Genomic DNA, 21,314 nt, shown 5'->3' with positions numbered 1-21,314 from the left:
ATTTTCAGGGAAAGAAAAATAACAATAAACCACTATTAAACAGAACAAAAGCTATCCTTCAAAATATGATTAAACCAAAACTTTGTGATTAGGGGCACATATGCTGTAATAAAATAAGAGATAAAGAATTATTATACGGAATGCTTCTAACGTGACTACAAATCAATATTGAAAGGGGGCTTAATGCTTGTTGTGTTCAGGACGGAGAGAACGAACGGTCTCACCAGCCTTCCAGATTTCCAAGTTACGGATTTCTTCAAGCTCCTTGTCGTAAAGTTCACGGTAATTAGGAGCAGAGTTGTATTCCAAAGAACGCTTGGCCTCGTTGCCGTTCTCAACATTGTCATACAAATCGTTGAGGACCTTCTTGTTGGCTTCATAGAAGCGGCTGGTCCAGTCAATGGCACCACGACGAGCAGTAGTGGAGCAGGCGGCAAACATATAATCAAGACCGTACTTACCGATCAAGGGGTAAAGAGATTGAGTGGCCTCTTCAACAGTTTCGTTAAAAGCTTCAGCAGGAGAGTGACCACGTTCACGCAAAACTTGGTATTGAGCCAAGAAAAGACCGTTAATACCACCCATAAGGCAACCACGCTCACCGACCAAATCGGAAACGACTTCCTTCTTGAAGGTAGTTTGGTAAATGAAACCAGAACCAACGGCAACAGCTAAGCCAATGGCCTTTTCTTGAGCCTTACCAGTGACGTCTTGGTAAACGGCGAAAGAGGAATTGATACCACGACCTTCCTTGAAAAGGGTACGGACGGTACGGCCAGAACCCTTAGGAGCGACAAGGATGACATCAACATCCTTGGGAGGGTGGATATTGGTTTGATCCTTGAAGATGACGGAGAAACCGTGAGAGAAGTACAAAGTCTTGCCCTTAGTGATGTGAGGGGCAATCTTAGGCCAGGTCTCAGTTTGAGCGGCATCAGATAAAAGGTTCATGATGATAGTACCCTTTGAGATAGCTTCTTCAACGGGGAATAAGGTCTTACCAGGAACCCAACCGTCCTCAATGGCTTGCTTCCAAGAAGCACCATCCTTACGAACACCAACGACAACGTTTAATCCTTGATCACGGGCATTCAAACCTTGACCGTGTCCTTGAGAACCATAACCAATGATGGCAAGGGTATCGTTCTTGAAGTAGTCAACCAACTTCTCACGAGGCCAGTCAGAGCGCTCCCAGACATTTTCCTTGGCACCAGCAAAGTCCATGACACGCATACCACGGCTTTGAACCATAGGGGTAGTCAAGCGAGGGGCAAAGCGAGTGGTAGAGGCCGCAATGTTACGAGACATAACAGAAATGTTGCGAGTAGCCAAACGACGGCTACCAATAGTACGAAGGGCCTTCATGGCCATTCTAGAGGAATTACGGAATGACATTTTGATTACAAGTTTCGCAGCTTTTGCAGAGGGTGAATTCCATATTTATTACAACCTCTACTCGTTACCGTGACTGCTTCGATCGATATTCTTGATATAGATTTTACAAGATAGCGAGCGTACGATATTTCGCACTATCTCAATATAAACACAAATAAGAAAAAGTATATCAATCCACTGGGAAAAGTAAAACGAATGGACTATTAATTTTCTGTTGATGGATTCAATGGCTTGGCTACTTTTAATTGAAACAACGCGTAAACAACCTCGATACGCCTTCTGCAATGTATATGCATAGGATGGAAAACCATCTTCGACTAGGCTTTCTGAGGAAAGGTAAACGTAGAAATCATTCTGTTCCATATAGGAAACAGACGAGTTTTTTATTTCTAAACAACTAAACAAAAATGAAAGAAAACACTCATCCGTTACAATGCTATACAAATTTGGTATATCAAATCCCCATGTTGGAGGGGTAAGAAGCCAGCTTCGAAAACAAAACGAGGTCATAAAAAATTAAATTATCCTTTTTTTGACAATTAACACCTTGCGCACCAATTACTGAAAACCTTGCTTAGATATCGAGAGTATACCTCAAATTATAACAAGACGACAGCAAAAACGAATAAAACGAAAAATAACAATATACCTCATAGTGAAACCGACATCATAATAAAATTAGTCATAAAATAAACATGCAAATCATCACATAAATTTTCGAATCACGGTTCATATGTTCAAGAGGAGTTGAATCCCCCAGTTGACTAAATTAAGAACATGATCTTTTTCTGGATTTTTCTTTTTATAATAATAGTAAATAGTAGAAACTTTCTTAGACAGAAATTATCTAATGAATGGATTCTATTTATTTATTATTGACTGTAAGTTGCCAGTCATTAAGGTCAGGTCATGTTGACTTTTTTACCAGGAAGTAATATCCTCCATTTCACCAAAAACGCTTTCACGTTGGGCATTAAGAGACTCTAATTCCAACTCAGCTGAAGTGTTTTCCTGTGACAAGATGTCTGCGAGATGTTCAGCTTCAAATTTTTGGATATAAGAGTTGACTTGTGTAAACTCAAGTAAAAAACCATCATGCCCCTCGGCAGAAACAATCGTTTCCAAACTGGCATTCGGGAAACAGGAAGCAATCTCTACTTGTTCATCATAAGTAAACAATCCATCGCTTTCTATTCCCAAAACTAACACCGGCAAAGTAAGGTGTTTCATAACTTCCATGGGATCTTCTGATCCACGATCTCGAGTAACGTCATGAGTATCGAGCTTCTTCGTGATCGAGATATAGCAATTGGCGTCAAATCTACCTACAAACTTCTTAGCTTGGTATCGCAAGTAAGATTGAGCAGAAAAATAGGTATTTGCAGGACGACGCAACAAAGGGCTCCGAGTACCTGAAGCAGTGTCTGTACTCTGAGACAAGGAAGGAGTAGAAGACACTTTAAAAAAGCCGCTACCGGGTGACTCTGGTGAAGATCCTGGAGATCTACACGGACGCTCACGACGATTATGATTGCCTTCATTATGAACTACCCAGTGAGCATCCCCTGGAGTCATTGGGGTAGGCACACGATCAGGATAAGGATGACGATTGGCATCTGGCAACTTACGAGCGAAGCGGCGCTCAAACGAGCATTTAGAGCGATACGTTAACAACGCAGACATACGAGCGGCGCCCAAACCACTCAATGGTTGATCATCCATATCATAGAATCCGTCATTGAATTTGGGATCAGAATAAATACTTTGGCGTTGAGCTTCTGACCAGCTTATGCACCAAGCAGAATGTCTCAATGACGTTGAAATGGGAACAATAGAGCGAACATAGTTGGTATCAAAGGCCCATTCTAAAACTAGCATACCCCCCATAGAACCACCAACCGCCATGGCAATTTGTTCAACGCCTAGGCGTTGCAATACCAGCTTATGGAGAGCAACGTCATCACGGATGGTGGACAAAGGAAATTCAGGACCGTAAATTGCTTTGGTTTCAGAATTCCAGGTAACTGGGGAAGCACTTCCATAGGGGCTTCCTAAAGAATTAAGACAAACGATGAAGAAGTGAGTAGGGTCAAAAGCACGGCCTGGTCCAAGCAAAGGACCCCACCAATCTGCCGCATCAGCAGAGCCACTAAGAGCATGACAAAGGAGAAGACAATTATTTCTTTCCTTATTTAAAGCTCCCCATGTTTTGAAGGCCACAGGAACATCGTATAATATTTCCCCGCATTCTAAAGTGAACTCTGGAACTATCGCAATTCTTTGATCTGCAATTAAGCCAATAAATTTGTTTTCTTGTTGAGATGGGTGAGCGGTATCCACAAAATATATGGACTCAACTGAAGAACGAGGTTCCATCGTAAATTATATCCACAAGCGAAGAAATCAAAAGCCTTTAAATATCTAAAACAGAGGTTTTTTGCTCTACTATCAGAGTTCCCAATCAAAATTATTTCTAGGATTTTTCTTTTAAAAATGATAAAAATCCTTTTTAATTCCTTTCTTTTCAAGTACAACTAATTGAAACTAATTGAAAGAAAAGAATTAAAGTCGTAAAAGAAATGGGAAAAACAAAAAATCGTAAAAACTTATCTATAGTCCTTACGAAAAAAAACCAAAATGTGCGTCTACTAGGAGGCAATATAATTTTAGGTTTTTTAGATGAATTGGCAAAGAGAATTTATATTGCCAAGAATTCACTTAAAGTATCTTAAATACACAAACGCTGCGCAATTACCTACTCTTGGTAGTTTATGGTAAAATCGAAATTGCTGTGAACTCAAACTTATATAGAATTGATCATAATATAAACCTTGATAGGCTTATATGATATGCGATCTTTTTTACATTTTCATCATATATTTGAGGTGCAATCATAAAAAAGCTAATATAGAATATATAATTCTACTTTTATATATGTGAATGGATTGATTGGATTGTTTATGAATAGTGAAATGCCTATGATTATTTCATTACAACTTACTTCTCCAGAACCAAACACCTTCCTTGCAAGTAGATGCTGTAACAACAGTTGATTCAACCCTCTAATACTTCTTATACGTTTTTAGTATTTATTAGTCTGTACATGGCCGAGCTCAATGCCCTCTTTTGAAAATTTGTCCTTCCATATAGAAGGTCCAACCAGCATGTTTGTTTCAATTGTTCTCAGTTCTTGTCTTTTGGGATTATTTTTTGGAGTTTTGGTAAGATAAAAGTTATTTTTATGATGTGCATAAATGGTTGTTGATGGAATTATGCCAAACCGAGTTACTCTTTTCAATTCGATTTTTTCCTTATAAGTATTTGTAAGTATTTTATTAACGTATATGTTAGTTTTACACCTATTTAACTCGTTCACATTGCCCACGCAAGCAGATTGAAGGTGAAAACCGTTGTGTATATACAGCAAATGGCCGCAAAAAATATATGACATTGAAGAAGAACTGTGATGATGATGAAATACGACTTACAGTGATTGTTCCCGCATACAATGAATCAGATAGAATAGTGGATATGTTAAAAGAAACTGTGGATCATCTAGAGAAACACTATCGGTCTTTGGGGGATCGAGGAGAGAGGCAATGGGAAGTTCTTGTTATCGATGACGAGAGTACGGACTCAACGGTAGACTCTGTATTACGATTTTCTAGTTCACTCGATTTGGGCGATCATGTGCGTGTCTGTTCACTCAAGAAAAATCGGGGAAAAGGAGGTGCAGTAACTTGGGGTATGCTTCATGCTCGTGGACAATATGCAATTTTTGCGGATGCTGATGGTGCTTCCAGGTTTTCCGATATTGAACGTTTATTTGAACACATGCCCAAAAATGCTACTGGAGGTGTTGTCATTGGTTCTCGTGCTCATATGGTAAACACTGAAGCGGTTGTTAAGCGTTCATTCATACGTAATTTTTTGATGCATTCTTTTCACAAATTGTTGCAAATTCTGGGAGTTCGTGAGATTGGCGACACGCAATGTGGGTTCAAACTGTTTTCGCGCTTCGCTTATCGAAATATATACTCTAAAATGCATGTTGAAGGTTGGATCTTTGATATTGAAGTCTTAACCTTGGCTCGTTTTCTCCAATTACCGATTTACGAAATTCCCATTACTTGGCATGAAGTCGGTGGTAGCAAAATGACTTTATTAAAAGACAGTATTCGTATGGCCATCGATTTGCTAGTGATTCGATTGAATTATTCCTTTGGCATTTGGGAACGGCCAAAGCCTAAGTATGCGTAATGATTTTCAGAAAATTTGCGGACTGCTGTTTCCTGTGTACATGTCTAATGCTATTTTTTCGTTCGATATATTGGCTTCTGTGTCATTATATTCCATTTTATTTCAGTATCGTTTGAAAGAAAAACCCACTAAATCTTTGATGAGCGACTCTCTTTTCTTTCGCTACAAGCGATTTCTGATCATTCGTTTTTAGTGGCCAAGGGACATAATGTTCAGAAGGCTTTTAAGAAGGTAACGTTCTTGTAAAGCTTACGCGTAAATTTATGGTCCGTCTTATTCTAATGTTTATTATCTTTTTTTATTACACAATACATGCAGGTTCATCTTTGGTTCATCGTTTTAGGAAGCAGGCAAAGAGTGATCGCATGGCAACTCTGTTACATAAGGGCAGACTATTCTCACCGTACCTTATGATGATTATATATACAAACGTGTGTTGTTTTATTTTTCCTGCTGCTGCCTCGAACTTGGATTTGTGAGATGAAGCTGGCTTGTTGATGAATCCCATTTAATTTTTCTTTTTATCCTTTACAAAATAAAAAGAGAAATATAAGAACCTGCTGGCTCAGGAATATGCCAATTGCCAGGGAAATTAATCCATAAATATATATTTATATATACTGGTTTTATTTATAGAAAATTATAATTATATTACTATGTACATTCTGTTAAAATTTACTTCCTTTATGACAGGCAATTTTTATCTTGGCAGTATCTAAAAATGTATCGTTAGATCACGATGTAGATCAGTATTTGCCAACATGTAAATATACCATCAATCAAGAACTTCACTTTTCACCACTACCATTTTCCCTAGAAAGGTCAATTCTGGATATTACGGGGATTGTAGTAATTTCTTTCGTTTAACAAGCGACTGTCTTTTCAATTTTGGTGCAACACATCTCTTTTTAGAGGATTTTTCCCGTGTATTTTACAAGACTTTAGCTTTCAGCTGAGTTTCAGTGAAAGCACACGTTGGTTGAAAGAAAAATTAAAAGAATAGACAAAGTTGTTTAACTTTATTCTCATCAACTAGATCTGCTTTGTTTACTTGCGCTTTCAACTTTTCTCGTTTGGAGATCTATACTGTTGAAAATGTTTCGTTTTTTGAAGCCTTTTGCTTTAAAAACTTCCCTTCAACGCGGACAACGTTTCTATTCCAAGGTCCCTCCTGTTATTAACCGTGAACGTGTTTTGCCCAAGCAAGCTCCCTTCCCTACACCACAAACTACGAATGACATTGCCACCCTCACCATTCGTAATGGCCCAATTTTCCATGGCACCTCCTTCGGTGCTAACCGTAATATTTCTGGTGAAGCAGTTTTTACCACTTCTCCCGTCGGATATGTGGAGTCTATGACTGATCCTTCCTACAAACAACAAATTTTAGTCTTCACTCAACCATTGATTGGTAACTATGGTGTTCCAAGCGGCTCTAAGCGTGACGAACATGGTCTTCTTCGTCACTTTGAATCTCCCCACATCCAATGCGCTGGTGTGGTCGTAAACGACTATGCTACCAAGTACTCTCACTGGACTGCCGTAGAATCTCTTGGTGAATGGTGTGCTCGTGAAGGTGTTGCTGCCATTTCTGGTGTTGATACCCGTGCTATAGTTACACATTTGCGTGAACAGGGTAGCAGTCTTGCTAAAATCAGCATTGGCGAAGAATATGATGCTAATGACGATGAAGCTTTTGCTGACCCCAGCGCTGTCAACTTGGTTAGCCAAGTATCTACTCGTGAACCTTTCTTCGTTGGTGGTGGCGATGGAATGATGAATGTTGCTGTTATTGACTGTGGTGTCAAAGAAAACATTCTCCGTTCTCTCGTTAGCCGTGGTGCTAGTGCTACTGTGTTCCCTTATGATTACCCTATCCAAAACATCGCTAGTAACTATGATGGTGTCTTTTTGACGAATGGTCCTGGTGACCCAACTCACCTTACCAAGACTGTCAGCAATCTTCGTCAGTTAATGAAAACTTATAATGGACCTATTATGGGTATTTGCATGGGTCATCAAGTACTTGCCCTGGCTGCTGGTGCTAAGACTATCAAACTCAAGTACGGTAACCGTGGCCATAACATTCCCGCTTTCGATATCGCTAGCGGCAACTGTCACATTACTTCCCAAAACCATGGTTATGCCGTCGATGTCTCATCCCTTCCTTCAGAATGGAAGTCTACTTGGATTAATTTGAATGACCAATCAAATGAGGGTATTGCCCATGCTACTCGCCCTATTTCCTCTGTTCAATTTCATCCAGAAGCTCGCGGTGGCCCTATGGATACTCACTACCTTTTTGACAACTACATCCAAGAGGCCCTTAAATACCAGAAATCCCGTTTGCCTTAGATCTGTTGTAGTGTCATTTTTTTTGTGAGGTGTTTTTAGTTGTTGTCTCATTTAAACATTTACCCTTTGGATTCGTTGTTTCTTTAGACTTTCTACAAAACAGTTTTGGACATTGAGGGTTTGCTAATTTTCCTGTAATATTCGAATGCCTCAAATTGTTTCTATGTACTTTTTGTTTTTTCTTGTACTTTTTTGTTTAACTATTATAAATAAATACATATGAAGAGTCAAATGTATTATGATACGGGGTTACTAAATATGATATGTATGTATGCGTCTATACCGAATGTAAATACTTACAAAGTACTACAAATGAATTTCATGTTCATGTTTATGTGTCTTTTCATTGTATATACACTAAGACATGTTTTAGTTAAACATTCCTTTATGGTATTATACTCAATCCATTCTCGATTGTACTGACATATGCATTCATTAATTCTCATGGACCGAAGATTAAATTAAGAATATTGTAAGTTATAAAACAAAATTCATCCCCACACAGGAAGAAACTAATGACTTACTTAAATTGACTTAATATATCATGTCAAATTATTTTTTAGCAAGGGTACCAAAAACTACCTTAGGTTATTTATCACGGCGATTTTTTTCTTAAACGAGTTCGCAAAATTAAGCAACGATGTGCTATGTCACTAATAACCTCAGACAAGCTGATTGTCATTTTACCTATAAGCTGACAGTGTACACTACATATACCGGGAACATAGGGGAAACACCAAATTTAAAGGTTATTTGCAAAGCTTTCAACAGTTTTTCTTTGTTTAAAAACATTCTTTTTCGTTAACTGTGCTTAGCAGCCAAAAACCTAGTGTTTCTAAAGAAAAGCAGTTGAAGCTCTCATCTAGACAGTGCGGAAGCTAAAAGGAGGTTTTAATAGAAGTAACTACTGGACGAAAACAGTACAGACAGGGGACGACATTTGCGATTCCTTTTTTATTTACTGGTTTTTCTTAAATTTGTTCTCTTTACTAAGAATATAGCGAGAGGAGGGTGAATTTCGTTATTCTCTATAGTGCACTACATTATAGGGTAAACGAGAATTTCTGTATATTGTCAAGGATTTTTGCGCATTTTTTTCTTCAGCACAACCACAATGCTGTATGTGTCAAAATTGCCGGTTGGGACTTCTAGTAGTGCTATGCATGCACTTTTTTCGTCCTACGGTAAAGTAAAAGATGTTTGGATGTTATCGCCAGATAATTCTGCCATTGTAAGCTATGAGTCTTTGGGGTCAGCTATAATTGCTAGGGATGCTTTACATAATCGCGCTGTCTTTGAAAACCATGGACCTATTCAAGTTATTCTTGCTAGGCCAACATCTAGTTTTGAGAACAGTAGCCCTGCTTCTTCAACAGTCTCTTATGCCCAACCGAAAGAGCCATTACTACGGTCACATTCCACTGCAGCCGCTAGCTTTCTTTTGAAGAATCGCCTTGATTTATTAGAAATCGCCAAGCAGTTTGAAATGAAAATTAATTTGGAGACGGTAGATTTGATGATTGCCAGTGCCATCGAAAAGAGTCAGGTTGCTACGGAAATTCGTCCTTCTCTTGAAACTTTACGGTCTAGACAATTTGAGGCCTCTAAGCTTCGAGAAATTCGAAAGAACATTGACAGCGGATTCTACACACAAGAGGAAATTGAAATTATTGCTACCAGCATGCTTGATGATGTAGCTGAATTGTCAAGTGATTACCTTGGTAACACAGTAATCCAAAAATTTTTCGAGTACTGTTCTGATCCTGTTAAGGAGGCTATGCTCGAGCGCATCGCTCCATACCTGGCTGCTATAGGTATTCACAAGAATGGTACATGGGCTGCGCAAAAGATTATTGATGTTGCATCTACCGACCGTCAAATGGACCTGATTGTTACGCATCTTCGTCCTTATGCTGCATTACTGTATTTTGATCAATTTGGCAATTATGTGGCACAGTGCTGTTTACATTTTAGATACCCAAATAACTGCTTTCTTTTTGAAACTATGGCAAGGCATTGTTGCGAAATTGGACAGAGTCGTTTTGGCGCTAGAGCTATCCGTGCCTGTTTGGAAAATGAGCATGCAACCTTTGAACAGCAAGCTCTTGTTGTTGCTGCTATTATTATTAACTCTCATTTGCTTGCCACTAATACGAATGGCATGCTACTCCTTACTTGGCTATTAGACAATTCCTTCTTCAAGAATAGACATCGTCTCTTAGCTATCCATCTTGCAGCGTATTTACATACAACATGCACCCATAAGCTTGCTTCAACGCTCATTTTTAAGTTAATCAACAACAAACAGGAACCCGAGTCTCGGAATCTGCTGCTCAAGAACATCTTTTTCTCTGAAAATGATAGCGTCCTTACTTATATATTACAGGATCAGGCAGTGGGTCCTTCGTTTATTCATAAAGTAATTACCTATCCATCGATTGGTCATGAGTACCTTACTCAATTCCATATGGTAATCAAGCGTGTTCTTAGTAATTTGCATGTGCAACCTACTCCTCTTTATTACAGGTTGATGGAAGAAGTTGGAATGACGAGTAAAAGTTTATCCCCTGCTTTAAGTGGTATTTCTATGGCTGCTCCCTCGTTAGATAGTGCTTCTTCTAGATTGACTCGGGACTTTAACTCACTTGCCTTGTCCCCCTCTAACAATATGTTGAATGGCGTTCCTTCTCTCGATGCAACTCCTGCTTATGCAGCTTACCAGCCTGCTGCTACCCCGACAACGGGACTTGGTAACACCACTGCTGCGGCCAACAGAAAGTCCAATTTGCTTCTTCAAACCCCACGTAACGAGAACGTGAAATCTGCTTCATCCGTCTTAGATACGTCCTCTCTAGTGAACCCCACTTTGGCGAAGTCTGCAAGTCTTAGCGGCGGTTCTTTGTTGAACCCTGTTTCCCCTCTTCTGCGCCGCGAGGCTCCTGCCGGAAAGCTTACAATGCCTGCATACCCATATGCCTCTCCATTTATGAATCCGGCCATCGGCACTGATTATGGATTACCCAGAGTTTCAACTAAGCTTCCCCAAGTTTTCCCAGGAACATACCCTCGCCTTCAGCAATCATTGTTGCCTAGACAAGGTGAGCTTCGTTTTGATTAGACTTTCGTTTGACGATTACCTCTTATGTTTTTGTGTAAATACGAACATGTTTATGGTCTCTTCGTTTCGCCTTTCTTTACATAATTTACAAAACATCATTCTTTATTCTATAATATGGTTAAAAGTTTACTTGTGGGATTTCAAAGGGAGGATACTAAATTAATTTCTTTAATTCTTTTCATTTTTTGAGGATGGTTTTGAGTCATGCTGTGCTAGGGGTTATTTATGATGCTTAATTTGAGCAGGCATGATTTTTCATTCACGATTGCTCAAACATTTCTATCTATTATTAACTTGTCTTTTTTTTTCAAGTGTTGTATGGATTGTAATCTAAATAGATTGCAATTCATGTATGTTTTGCTATGAAGGAGTTTTGGTGTTATGTCTTTCTCTTATGTCAAAATGGCAAATCATCTGGCATGTGGGTCTTTTTAGATGCTGGAAAATGATAGTTCTATCTTTTCTGTTCTAGCACTGTTTTGCCCTTACAGCAGATGATTTACAAAAAAAAAAAAAATACTGAGCGTTATAAATATAAATATATACACATACGGACTGTCGTTTATTGTTTTTCTTGTTTGTGGGCGTTATTACTTTTCCTATTATTGTTAATACCCTAATACCTTTATTTCTTTTGCATCTTGGAATGTTTAGAAAGTATAAAGTTTCTCTTGAGAACCATTATATTGTTTTTTGTCGAATAAGTCTGCTTTGTATTGTCAAATTATGTACAATACGCCGCCGCTTTATTTGACGTGTTTATATTAAATTTTTTTATTATCTTATAATCTTTACTGTTCTTTTCTGCGCGTTTATTTTCGTTTTCTTACCCATAATATCTTCGTTAACATGACTGGTATATTTGGAATTTATTCATTTGTAGCTAAAGATATATTTCATCGTCTTTTCGTTTCAAATTTATAAACTAAAAATAGAGCAAACAGACATTCAAGGAAAAGTGTCGGGGTTTTTTAATGCGCTCTTTTGTAATTCTTGGATTTCTTTCTGTTTATTTCTAATTAAAAATTTTCTATTACTGTTAATAAGTAACTATGTTAAATAAAAATTCTTCACTTTGGTTCCTCTTGTATTAGAAAAATCGTTTGTCCTATGCTTAAGCTCTTATAATAGTCATACAAATATTTGTATTCATAAAAACGAAGGATTGAATGAATTTGTAAATTCCTTATTGTTTACAAGTTAAAGAGCTTGAGTGCGCTTCCCTATCTCGTCAGATACCCTTTGTCAACGACCATAAAATCAGGCAGCAGGTAAAACATTGACTATTGGGATGTCTGTTCCCATTAAGCTTGCGGTGAAGTTAGTAGACGGAGAGGTTTCTTGGCGGGATCTTCGATATGTGTATTTTTCTCCAGCAGCTTTAAAGCGACTTGGCTTTGTTCAGAAACAGCTTGTTTCTGTAAAACATTCCAATGGTTCATCAATTGGTATCGCCCAAGTACCACGAGGAGTAAATTTAGGTCCTTTTGAGATAGGTCTTAACTCACAATTTGCTGACTGGGCAAATGCAAAAGTTGGTCAACGAGTGAACGTGGTTCAATATACTCATCCATTGAAAGACGTAGAGAGTTTAAAGATAACTTGCAGTACAGGTACAGAAGGAAATCCTTTTTCTGAATCACAGATCAAGAAGACCCTACTGGAGATGCGTTATTTGCATCTGGGCATGGTTTTTGCAGCACAAAGCTCCAACACAACAAAAGCATTGACACCAGTTACGAAGCATGCGTCAATCGATCATAATTTGAAAGATAATGATGATATTCTTCCACCAGGATGTATAAAAATTGAGGAAATCCATGTCCGATCTCCTAGTAACCTGTTGGAAGCAATCTCTGATTTATCTCTAGAGGAGCCCCGACTTTATCGGTTTACTGCATCTTCGGATTTAGATGTGGAAGGCCCTTTCCATTCTGAAATGTCTGAATCGCAAAATTCAGTTTCCTCGCCTGTGGTCCAAGATTCTCGAATTCAACAAGAGGCGTCTTCTACACCTATAACATTTTCCTCCATTGGAGGATTAGACAATCAAATTCAACAAGTTCGAGACGTTATTGAACTTCCTTTTCAAAATCCCGAGCTGTTTGAATATTTTCACATTTCTCCTCCACGAGGTATTTTACTTTATGGACCTCCTGGAACTGGTAAAACAATGATTTTACGAGCAATAGCAGCGGAAACTAACGCTCGTGTTTTCCGAATCGATGGGCCGTCTGTTGTTGGTAAATATATGGGTGAAACTGAAGCTAGGCTCAAGAAGATTTTTGATGATGCTCGTTCCCAACAACCATCCATTATATTTATTGATGAGATCGATGCTATTGCGCCTAAAAGGACTAGTGATGTTAGTGAAGCAGAAAGCCGAGCGGTTGCAAGTTTATTAACTTTGCTGGACGGTATGTCGAATGCTGGTAAGGTTGCCGTATTTGCAGCCACGAATCGCCCCAATTCTATAGATGAAGCTCTTCGACGACCTGGACGTTTAGAGAAAGAGATTGAGGTTGGAATACCGGATAAAAATGCTCGCTTAGACATATTAAAGCTTCTTTTTGAAAAGGTTCCAAATAAACTTGGTCCTGAAGAATTGGAAGATTTGGCGAGTCGCACTCATGCTTATGTCGGTGCTGATTTAACAGCGGTCGTTCGCGAGGCTGCATTACGAGCAATTAAGAGGGCTTTAAAAAAGCAAAATGAGTCTGACGATGCTACTGCGAAAGAAAATCGTGGTGCTGTAGAGTTAGATGATGTGGAACTAGCATTAACCTCAGTTCGACAAAGTGCGATGCGAGAATTTATTATAGAGTCGCCCAACGTCAAATGGTCACAAATAGGAGGTCAGGAAGATGTCAAACAAAAATTGAAGGAGTCTGTCGAGTGGCCGTTGACGCACCCGGAAACCTTTTCTCGGTTAGGAGTTCGCCCTCCAAAGGGAATTTTATTGTATGGTCCACCGGGATGTTCCAAAACGTTGACTGCCAAGGCGATTGCCACAGAAACGGGACTGAACTTTATAGCTGTCAAGGGCCCTGAATTATTTAACAAATATATCGGTGAAAGTGAACGAGCTGTTCGTCAGCTTTTCCAAAAAGCTCGGCAAGCAAGTCCCTCTGTCATCTTTTTTGATGAAATTGACGCCTTGACAAGTAGCAGAGGTGAGGATCATAGTGGAGATCGAGTAGTAACGGCATTGCTAAATGAGCTTGATGGTATCGAGGCGTTAAAAAATGTGCTTGTTCTTGCAGCAACGAATCGACCGGATGTGATAGATCCGGCTTTAATGAGACCTGGCAGATTGGATCGGTTATTTTATGTAGGACCACCAAATCTTGAAGCACGCCGTCAAATTCTGCTGATCCAATCTCGACAAATGAAATTCTCTGAGGGCATTGATTTGGAGGATATCGCGCTACGTACGGACGGTTGTTCAGGTGCAGAAATTGTTGCTTTGTGTCAGGAAGCTGGTTTAGTTGCTATGCATGAAAACGTGGAAGCAACGGAAATTACGCGAGCACACTTTGAGAAAGCATTACTTGCACTCAGAAAGGGTATCACTCAAAACATGTTGGACTTTTATAGTCAGTTTGCTGAAGGTGTTTCAGCTAAGGCATCAAGTGGTTAAATGGTTGCTAGGAATGGTTAAAGAATTGGTGTGAGTGAATAAACCAGTTAGTGGTTTTTTTACTTTGGGATTTACGTGGTTTTACTTTATTTTTTGGCATAGGTGTGGGTGATTGATTCGTATGATAAAGAGAACGCAGCTTCATTTCTCACAAAACATTAAATATATGAGGAAGTCCTCAATCCTGCAAAACTTTAATTATGTGTTGTTGATATGGATGAAATCGACCTTTCTATTATTTATATTTTATAAATACCTATCGTGTGAGATGTCATTGACAATCATAATTTTATCAAAATAGAGGGCTATCCCTTTTTAAATATGCTCAAAACATTGGAATATATGAATACCAAAAGTCAGAATGATGCGAAAACCGTTTACAATTTGAATTGACTCTGGAGTTTGCCGAAAGCCTCTTGAGCAGAGGATGAATTATTCTTGACGTCCATAACTACTTTCATAGCATTACCACCTGTAGCATCGTTAATTTTGTTCATGATGGCTATCTTTTGCTTTGTGTCTCCAGGAATCACATCGTTGATTTTCTTCATCGTTTCTGCTTGCTTGGCACTCTCCCTGGCATGAGATGCGAAACCCATAGGATCATCAGCAATACCGCCTTCTCCAGCGCTGCCTTTAGAGCCTCTAAGATTCAAAAAATTCTGCATATTGATGTAAAGAGCAAATTGGTAAATAAACAAAAAGATGAGTGAATAAACAAGTAAATTTTAAAAAATTCGATCGATATTGTCTTGCATAACTGTCCCTAAGTATTTATATTATGCGAACCTGGGATTTATTATTTTTGACATCATTCAATATAAATGATTTCAAAGTGATGAAGTCCTTGACATCACTTGTCGCGAAATAAAAGTGTAAACAAAGGATGGATCGAAAGAAAAAAAAAAAAAAAAAAAAAAAAAAAAAAAAAAAAGAAAGTTGAACTCAAACAAGTATAGCATACTCAATTCCATCATGTAAACAACCGAGTAAGAATGTACATAAGCAGGATCTTTAATGCTTGCTATAAAGAGTATTATACTACTACTAAAGAAGGAGAGCAGAAGGAAAGCAATAGGATACAGGGCTTGAATGATTCATAGATGAAAGAAAAAATGAATTCATTGATTACAAGTAAATGAAAGTAAAATCATAAACAATATTCTAGCCAATTTATATCCCATACAAACTCGTGATTAATGCAACAAAAAAAAATAAAGCAAATTTCAAGAACTAATAAATAATCAACAGGCTGCTAGCAAAATAATCAACATTTTGTTCAAGAAGCCTCTTTCGGTTGTTGGAGATCGTTACTCTTGATCGACGACATCGAAGTTGCCTCAGAAACTGAAGGGTAAGGCGTCAAAGTATTATTATGGACACGTTTTCCATCGTGGTAGTAGGAAGGACTAGAAGACTCTGTATTGACAGAATGATCCAACGATGACTGAGCAGCGGAATCCATGTTGGTCGTCGGATCGACATCATCATCTTGCAGAATGAACGATCGGTGCATGGCCTCGTTGGCGGCTGTATCCGTATTGAAGGCAAGGTTAGATTGAGACTCCCTAGGAAATGACGACGGCTTGGGTTGGGATTCAACAGATACGTTGATAGGTCTGACAGTAGCGTTTTCATAGAGGACATCTGTTTCATGAGAAAGGTGAAATCCTTTCAAATGAGGATAGGAAGAGGTTCGAGACTCGTGAGAAGCAGGCTTTTCGTCGTTGACCCGCTTGTATCCACCTTCCGTAGCATCTGAACTGGAAGGCGAAGAAGAGGACGATGCAGTGTGATGCTGAGGTTCAGGAACAGCACCAAGCGGATTAATAGGTAATTTATGAGTAAGCGGAGTGGCGGACAGCTGATCACGCTCACGCTGCATTTTAGCCTCGTTGTATTTAATTCCACGCATGACATATTCTTGATTAACAAAGGACTTTGTAGAGAGGTTGGAAGCAGCATCGGCTTCAGGCTTATAAGTGCTGGAAGCAGCACGAGGGAATACAGGTTCTCCATTTACAAAATTAACATGCACGTTGGAGGAAGAAGAGTTGACACCAGAGGACGAGTGGTTAATAGTGGAGAATTTAAAGGCGGGCATACTTGGAGGATATGTAAAGCCGCGATCCGTATAAGAGTTGCCAAAGGCGTCTTCATGGCTGTGATCAGAAGGGAAATGGGGATCATGCAAATCAGCAAAGCTTTCCGTCATTGGAAGCATTTGAGAGTCGCCCATTTCATAATCCTGCTCATCATCAGAGTCGGGATCTTTGTTCGCCGTGTCCCCCTTCCTTGAAGCTGTTGCTTTCTCGTGAAATCCAGTAACATTTGGAGCATCATCATTGCGGTGGAGATAATACTTGGAGAAGTCACCGTAATATTCACTGGAATTGTGATCGTCATTATACTCGTCGGTCAAGTGACTATACGAGGAGGAACGGTCGAAATCGTCGTTATCAAGGTCATAGTCATAAGAGGAAAAAACAGGAAACCCTGTGGGCAAGCCAGTACGAGGCTGGAACGGATTTTCACCACGAAGCTTTGGAAGAGACTTGAGACTCGAAGCAGAAACAATGGATTCCGGCTTGCGCTCATCAGTAGTCTCAGTGTAAGCGCCTGGTATATAAGATATTGGGTCTCGTTCAACCCGATCCTCTGGATCAGGGGCGATCATAGGAGTAGTGGAGAACATAACTGGAGGTTGATCTACAAATCCTGGCAATGGTAGTCAAAACAAGAGGTGAGGAAATTGCAATTGGAAACCAAAGAGAAGACAAACGAAGAAGAAAACAAATGAAAAAAAGGCTCGATGGAGCCAATTCAATCCTCAGAACAAACGAAAGAATCACAGGATGTCAAGAGACTAATGTAACACTTACGAATCGAAGGGGGGGGGGGTAGTATGAGCAGCTGAATACAAAAGTGAAAGAAAAAAACAGGAGCCCTAGACTGATTTAAGCACTCTTCATTAAAGTGGGCCAAGCCCCGATAGAGCAATAAATGATGTCAATCATGGGCAACAAAATGAGCGAGAGATAGATTCAATGTTGCAACGGAAGTCCGACAATGGCAAAATCAAAAAGCAAAGCATAAGATTGGTGGAATGACGTGAAAATGATATGATTGTTCTTTTTATTGGTGCTGGTGTTGGTGTTAGTTGTGTTAAAGGCAATGTTGGTTTCCTACTGGAATTGTCTTTTTCTTTTACATTTTCCATTGTTCATTTCTCTCCTACAAAAGATTATTTCGTTTTTATTTCACAATGACTGGTTTGAAAAATGTGCACATTTGTAGTACTAATATTTCCTAAATACATTAGAGTACAGTAATCCGTCATGGTCCAGTGGCTAGGATTCATCGCTCTCACCGATGCGGCGGGGGTTCGATTCCCCCTGACGGAGTATTTTTATCCAATTCGATGTTTTGACTTGGATTTTACAATGTTTGAAATACCATTCTACAAAAGTTCAACTGTTTACCTGTACAATTTTTATCCTTTTGTGAGTCCAAAGAAAAAATGTACTTTGATGGAAGTTGCTTGAAATATGACTTAAAGCTTACCATCTTTTGAAACAATGGGAAAAGTGATAATAAGAAAAGTGTCACTATAGGTGTCTTGCTTATATTATATATATAAGTATACACTATGATAAGAGCATATTTTGAGTATTAACAAATAACATAAGACTAAAGGATAATAATATTACAAATAGTAAACAAAGCATAGAAAATACGATTTGAACAAATTAGACAGCTTTCGGAACGGAAGTCTTTCAAATAAAGAGACTTTTGTTTACAAAGAGATATATTACGTTAGTTATTTCAGCGAAGATATATAAACTATGAATCCACAGTCGAATTCTTCAGATTGGTATGTTTTTTTATCGTGTTTAAAAATGAAATACATACTTACTATCCTTTTATCACTCATCTTAACAGCCAAATGTGCACATTCTGCAGAGATTTACTTGAGGCGTGGTTTTGATAACAGCACTTTATGGCGTACTGTGGAGAGATGTATCTCCCTGAATTTCGATGGCAAAGTCATTGTCGACAGAGCATCAAAAACGCATCATGATAGACTCATTGTATGGGGAGATTGTGGTAATAATGTTGACTATGATTTTGACCAATCTACTTCAGACGCAATATTGCAATGCATTTACTCCTCATTCCCAAATGCCACCATAGATATAAGATCTCACAATGGGTTTGCAGTAGGCGGATCACGGTACACTGATCATGACGTCGAAGACTTCTACAACTACTTCGGTCGTGGCTATCCTATAGATTACGATCCCGACTATTCTAGTGAAGGGTGTGAGGATTCAGGCAATAGTCAGAATTCACAAGCAGGTGATCACAACGAGACTGTGCTACAGGACGAATTATTCGGTATCTCTAATAATCAAGGTTATCCTGATTCGAGAGGCAAGCCTAAACAATACCGTAACAAACTTACAGTAGCTTGGTATGGCAAAGGTGGAGACCAAGACTTGATAAGTAGTAATGTAATAGCTAGGACTACATTACAATGTTTTGTATGTGCTATAGTATTCGCGGCAAAATAGCAAACAGTCTGACCGTATCAAATCAGCAAAATAGATATGATGACTTGGCCTCACCACCAATGTCGTTCTCGATCACCTGATGGATCAAAACTAGAAAAAGGCAGAAAAGTTAAGGCTGAGACTAATGACGTGACAGACGTAGAGGACAGAACGGGCTCATTCTGGATACAATGCAGACCGCAAGACGGCTGGCCTAACCCTGACAAAGGTAGCAAAGTTTTGTGGCAGGTTACATGGCTTAATTAGCAAACACATGTCTAATTCTATAGACAGGGTGCTATTTATTATCAAGCAGCAGTAGATACTCATAACATGCGAATGGGTTAAGTGACTGGTTTAAGAATTGTAATATGTATATTCAACAGTATGGCGTGACAGAAAAACAAGGAAGCAAATTTGTATGCGAATCGAGAGAAATGTCAATTTTTCAAAGACAAAGTCAAGTTTTTAGGTCACATATTTTCTGAAAAAGGAATTGAAGTCGATCCTGAAAGAATAAAAGCAATCACAAATTGGCCTGTACCAAACACTTTAAGAAGGCTACAGTCATTTTTAGGATTTGTGAATTACTCGAGAAGATTTATGCCAAATTTATCCAAATTGGCAAGACCATTATACATCTGGCAAAAAAGAACGTAAAATATAAATGGACCGATAGTCAGCAGCAGGCTTTCATACAAGTTAAGAAACAACTTGAAAATGTTTCTAAGTTAAGACATTATGACCCCAAACGAGAAACTAGATTGGAAACTGATGCTTCTGACTTTGCTATCGGAGCTATACTCTCACAAAGGCAAGACGATGACCTTTATCACCCAATTGCTTTTCATTCAGAGACATTTACAGATCGACAACGAATTTGGCCAACATGGGAGAAAGAAGCGTATGCAATTATAGCAGCTTTACGCAAATGGTATCATTTTCTATCGGATACTGAGAAGCCATTCACAATTTTAACGGATCATAAGAATCTAACAACCATGTTTACCAACATCAAAGCAGATACCCGTGCAAAGATAAATAGATGGGCAACTGAAATGGAACTATATAATTTTGATAATAAATATCGACCAGGTCGAAAGAATGAACCTGCAGACGCACTTTCTCGTCGTCCAGATCACAAACCTGAAATAGTTAATCGAGTCGTGGAAACAGACATTCCCACAAACATATTCGACTACGTGAGACAGGAGTATTTCCATCACAAGAATTTAAAGAATATTCTTAATGGAATAAATCGTAACCCACAATACACTGTGAAAAATGGTCTCATCATCAATGATCAAGGACAAATTGTCATCCCCAAACTACCACAACTTGTACAACTCATATGCAATCAGTTTCATGATCAGCCAGTCTCAGGAGGACATCGTGGAAAAATGTCCACAACAAATCGCATCCGCGAAAAATTTTACTATGACCGCAGACATCCAAAAATATGTCAAAAATTGTGACATATGTCAACGACATAAAACTCGAAATCATCAACGCTATGGTCAATTACAACCATTACCCATTGCAGAAAAGCCATTCAGACATTATTCTATGGATTTTATAACAGGATTACCACCTTCTCAAGGTAAAGATGCAATTCTAACCATTGTAGATCGTTTTACCAAAATGGCTTGGTTTATCGCTTGTAACACACCAACAACCACGGATCAGTTAATTGAAATATTCGAGGACAAAATCATATCCAGTTTTGGATATCCAATTAATATTGTTTCAGATCGTGGACCTGTTTTTATTTCAGAAAAGTGGCGACAATATGCCAAAGACCATAACATACACCTTATGTTATTTTCAGGATATCATCCACAAACAAACGGACAAACAGAGCGCGTCAATCAAATCTTGGAGTCATATCTTCGTTGCTACGTGAACAAACATTTAACAAATTGGGTCAATTATCTTCTCAAAGCTCAGTTATGTTATAACTCTTCACAGCACTCTGCTACAAAAATAGCTCCAA

The 21,314-nt window shown here is 38.8% G+C and overlaps 9 protein-coding genes and 1 non-coding gene across 10 annotated transcripts; 6 read left to right on the top strand and 4 right to left on the bottom strand.

Annotated features, from left to right (window-relative positions):
- Window position 1: 1 nt before the first annotated feature.
- On the bottom strand, window positions 2-1,445 carry SPOG_04483 (acetohydroxyacid reductoisomerase). Its single transcript, XM_013166482.1, has one exon. The coding sequence runs from the start codon at window positions 1,393-1,395 to the stop codon at window positions 181-183; it is 1,215 nt and encodes a 404-aa protein (XP_013021936.1). The 5' UTR covers window positions 1,396-1,445; the 3' UTR covers window positions 2-180.
- Window positions 1,446-1,718: 273 nt separating this feature from the next.
- SPOG_04484 (homoserine O-acetyltransferase) lies at window positions 1,719-4,192 on the bottom strand. The gene has a single exon (XM_013166483.1). It carries the CDS (start codon window positions 3,769-3,771, stop codon window positions 2,317-2,319), a length of 1,455 nt encoding a protein of 484 aa, XP_013021937.1. The 5' UTR covers window positions 3,772-4,192; the 3' UTR covers window positions 1,719-2,316.
- Window positions 4,193-4,297: 105 nt separating this feature from the next.
- Window positions 4,298-6,352, top strand: SPOG_04485 (dolichyl-phosphate beta-glucosyltransferase Alg5). The gene is made up of 2 exons (XM_013166484.1): window positions 4,298-4,616; window positions 4,747-6,352. The coding sequence occupies exons 1-2, from the start codon at window positions 4,512-4,514 to the stop codon at window positions 5,653-5,655; spliced, it is 1,014 nt and encodes a 337-aa protein (XP_013021938.1). The 5' UTR covers window positions 4,298-4,511; the 3' UTR covers window positions 5,656-6,352.
- A 398-nt stretch (window positions 6,353-6,750) lies between these two features.
- SPOG_04486 (arginine specific carbamoyl-phosphate synthase subunit Arg5) lies at window positions 6,751-8,252 on the top strand (the record flags this gene model as incomplete). The annotated part of the gene is made up of 2 exons (XM_013166485.1): window positions 6,751-7,999; window positions 8,236-8,252. The coding sequence occupies 2 exons, from the start codon at window positions 6,751-6,753 to the stop codon at window positions 8,250-8,252; spliced, it is 1,266 nt and encodes a 421-aa protein (XP_013021939.1).
- A 393-nt stretch (window positions 8,253-8,645) lies between these two features.
- Window positions 8,646-12,217, top strand: SPOG_04487 (RNA-binding protein). Its single transcript, XM_013166486.1, has one exon. It carries the CDS (start codon window positions 9,125-9,127, stop codon window positions 11,126-11,128), a length of 2,004 nt encoding a protein of 667 aa, XP_013021940.1. The 5' UTR covers window positions 8,646-9,124; the 3' UTR covers window positions 11,129-12,217.
- A 153-nt stretch (window positions 12,218-12,370) lies between these two features.
- On the top strand, window positions 12,371-15,597 carry SPOG_04488 (ribosome biogenesis factor recycling AAA family ATPase). The gene has a single exon (XM_013166487.1). The coding sequence runs from the start codon at window positions 12,420-12,422 to the stop codon at window positions 14,766-14,768; it is 2,349 nt and encodes a 782-aa protein (XP_013021941.1). The 5' UTR covers window positions 12,371-12,419; the 3' UTR covers window positions 14,769-15,597.
- SPOG_04489 (uncharacterized protein) lies at window positions 15,061-15,436 on the bottom strand (the record flags this gene model as incomplete). Its single annotated transcript, XM_013166488.1, has 2 exons — window positions 15,061-15,079; window positions 15,150-15,436. The coding sequence occupies 2 exons, from the start codon at window positions 15,434-15,436 to the stop codon at window positions 15,061-15,063; spliced, it is 306 nt and encodes a 101-aa protein (XP_013021942.1).
- Window positions 15,598-15,706: 109 nt separating the features above from the next.
- On the bottom strand, window positions 15,707-18,034 carry SPOG_04490 (uncharacterized protein). The gene has a single exon (XM_013166489.1). The coding sequence runs from the start codon at window positions 17,461-17,463 to the stop codon at window positions 16,048-16,050; it is 1,416 nt and encodes a 471-aa protein (XP_013021943.1). The 5' UTR covers window positions 17,464-18,034; the 3' UTR covers window positions 15,707-16,047.
- A 66-nt stretch (window positions 18,035-18,100) lies between these two features.
- On the top strand, window positions 18,101-18,172 carry SPOG_16135. Its single transcript has one exon. It is a non-coding gene; the product is annotated as a tRNA-Glu (tRNA).
- Window positions 18,173-18,667: 495 nt separating this feature from the next.
- On the top strand, window positions 18,668-19,588 carry SPOG_04491 (uncharacterized protein; the record flags this gene model as incomplete). The annotated part of the gene is made up of 2 exons (XM_013166490.1): window positions 18,668-19,242; window positions 19,369-19,588. 2 exons carry the CDS (start codon window positions 18,668-18,670, stop codon window positions 19,586-19,588), a joined length of 795 nt encoding a protein of 264 aa, XP_013021944.1.
- Between the last annotated feature and the right edge of the window lie 1,726 nt (window positions 19,589-21,314).

This window comes from Schizosaccharomyces cryophilus, assembly GCF_000004155.1.
Source record: "Schizosaccharomyces cryophilus OY26 unplaced genomic scaffold supercont4.1, whole genome shotgun sequence".
NCBI classification, from domain to species: Eukaryota; Fungi; Ascomycota; class Schizosaccharomycetes; order Schizosaccharomycetales; family Schizosaccharomycetaceae; genus Schizosaccharomyces; species Schizosaccharomyces cryophilus.
This window is presented reverse-complemented; position numbering and strand designations above follow the sequence as displayed.

Bases quoted from the DNA above. Each gene is read 5' to 3' on its own strand.
- SPOG_04484 (XM_013166483.1), bottom strand. From the start codon at position 3,771: ATGGAACCTCGTTCTTCAGTTGAGTCCATATATTTTGTGGATACCGCT.
- SPOG_04488 (XM_013166487.1), top strand. From the start codon at position 12,420: ATGTCTGTTCCCATTAAGCTTGCGGTGAAGTTAGTAGACGGAGAGGTT.
- SPOG_04483 (XM_013166482.1), bottom strand. From the start codon at position 1,395: ATGTCATTCCGTAATTCCTCTAGAATGGCCATGAAGGCCCTTCGTACT.
- SPOG_04485 (XM_013166484.1), top strand. From the start codon at position 4,512: ATGCCCTCTTTTGAAAATTTGTCCTTCCATATAGAAGGTCCAACCAGC. The intron at 4,617-4,746 runs GTAAGATAAAAG...CGTATATGTTAG, and splicing joins GATTATTTTTTGGAGTTTTG to TTTTACACCTATTTAACTCG.
- SPOG_04490 (XM_013166489.1), bottom strand. From the start codon at position 17,463: ATGTTCTCCACTACTCCTATGATCGCCCCTGATCCAGAGGATCGGGTT.
- SPOG_04487 (XM_013166486.1), top strand. From the start codon at position 9,125: ATGCTGTATGTGTCAAAATTGCCGGTTGGGACTTCTAGTAGTGCTATG.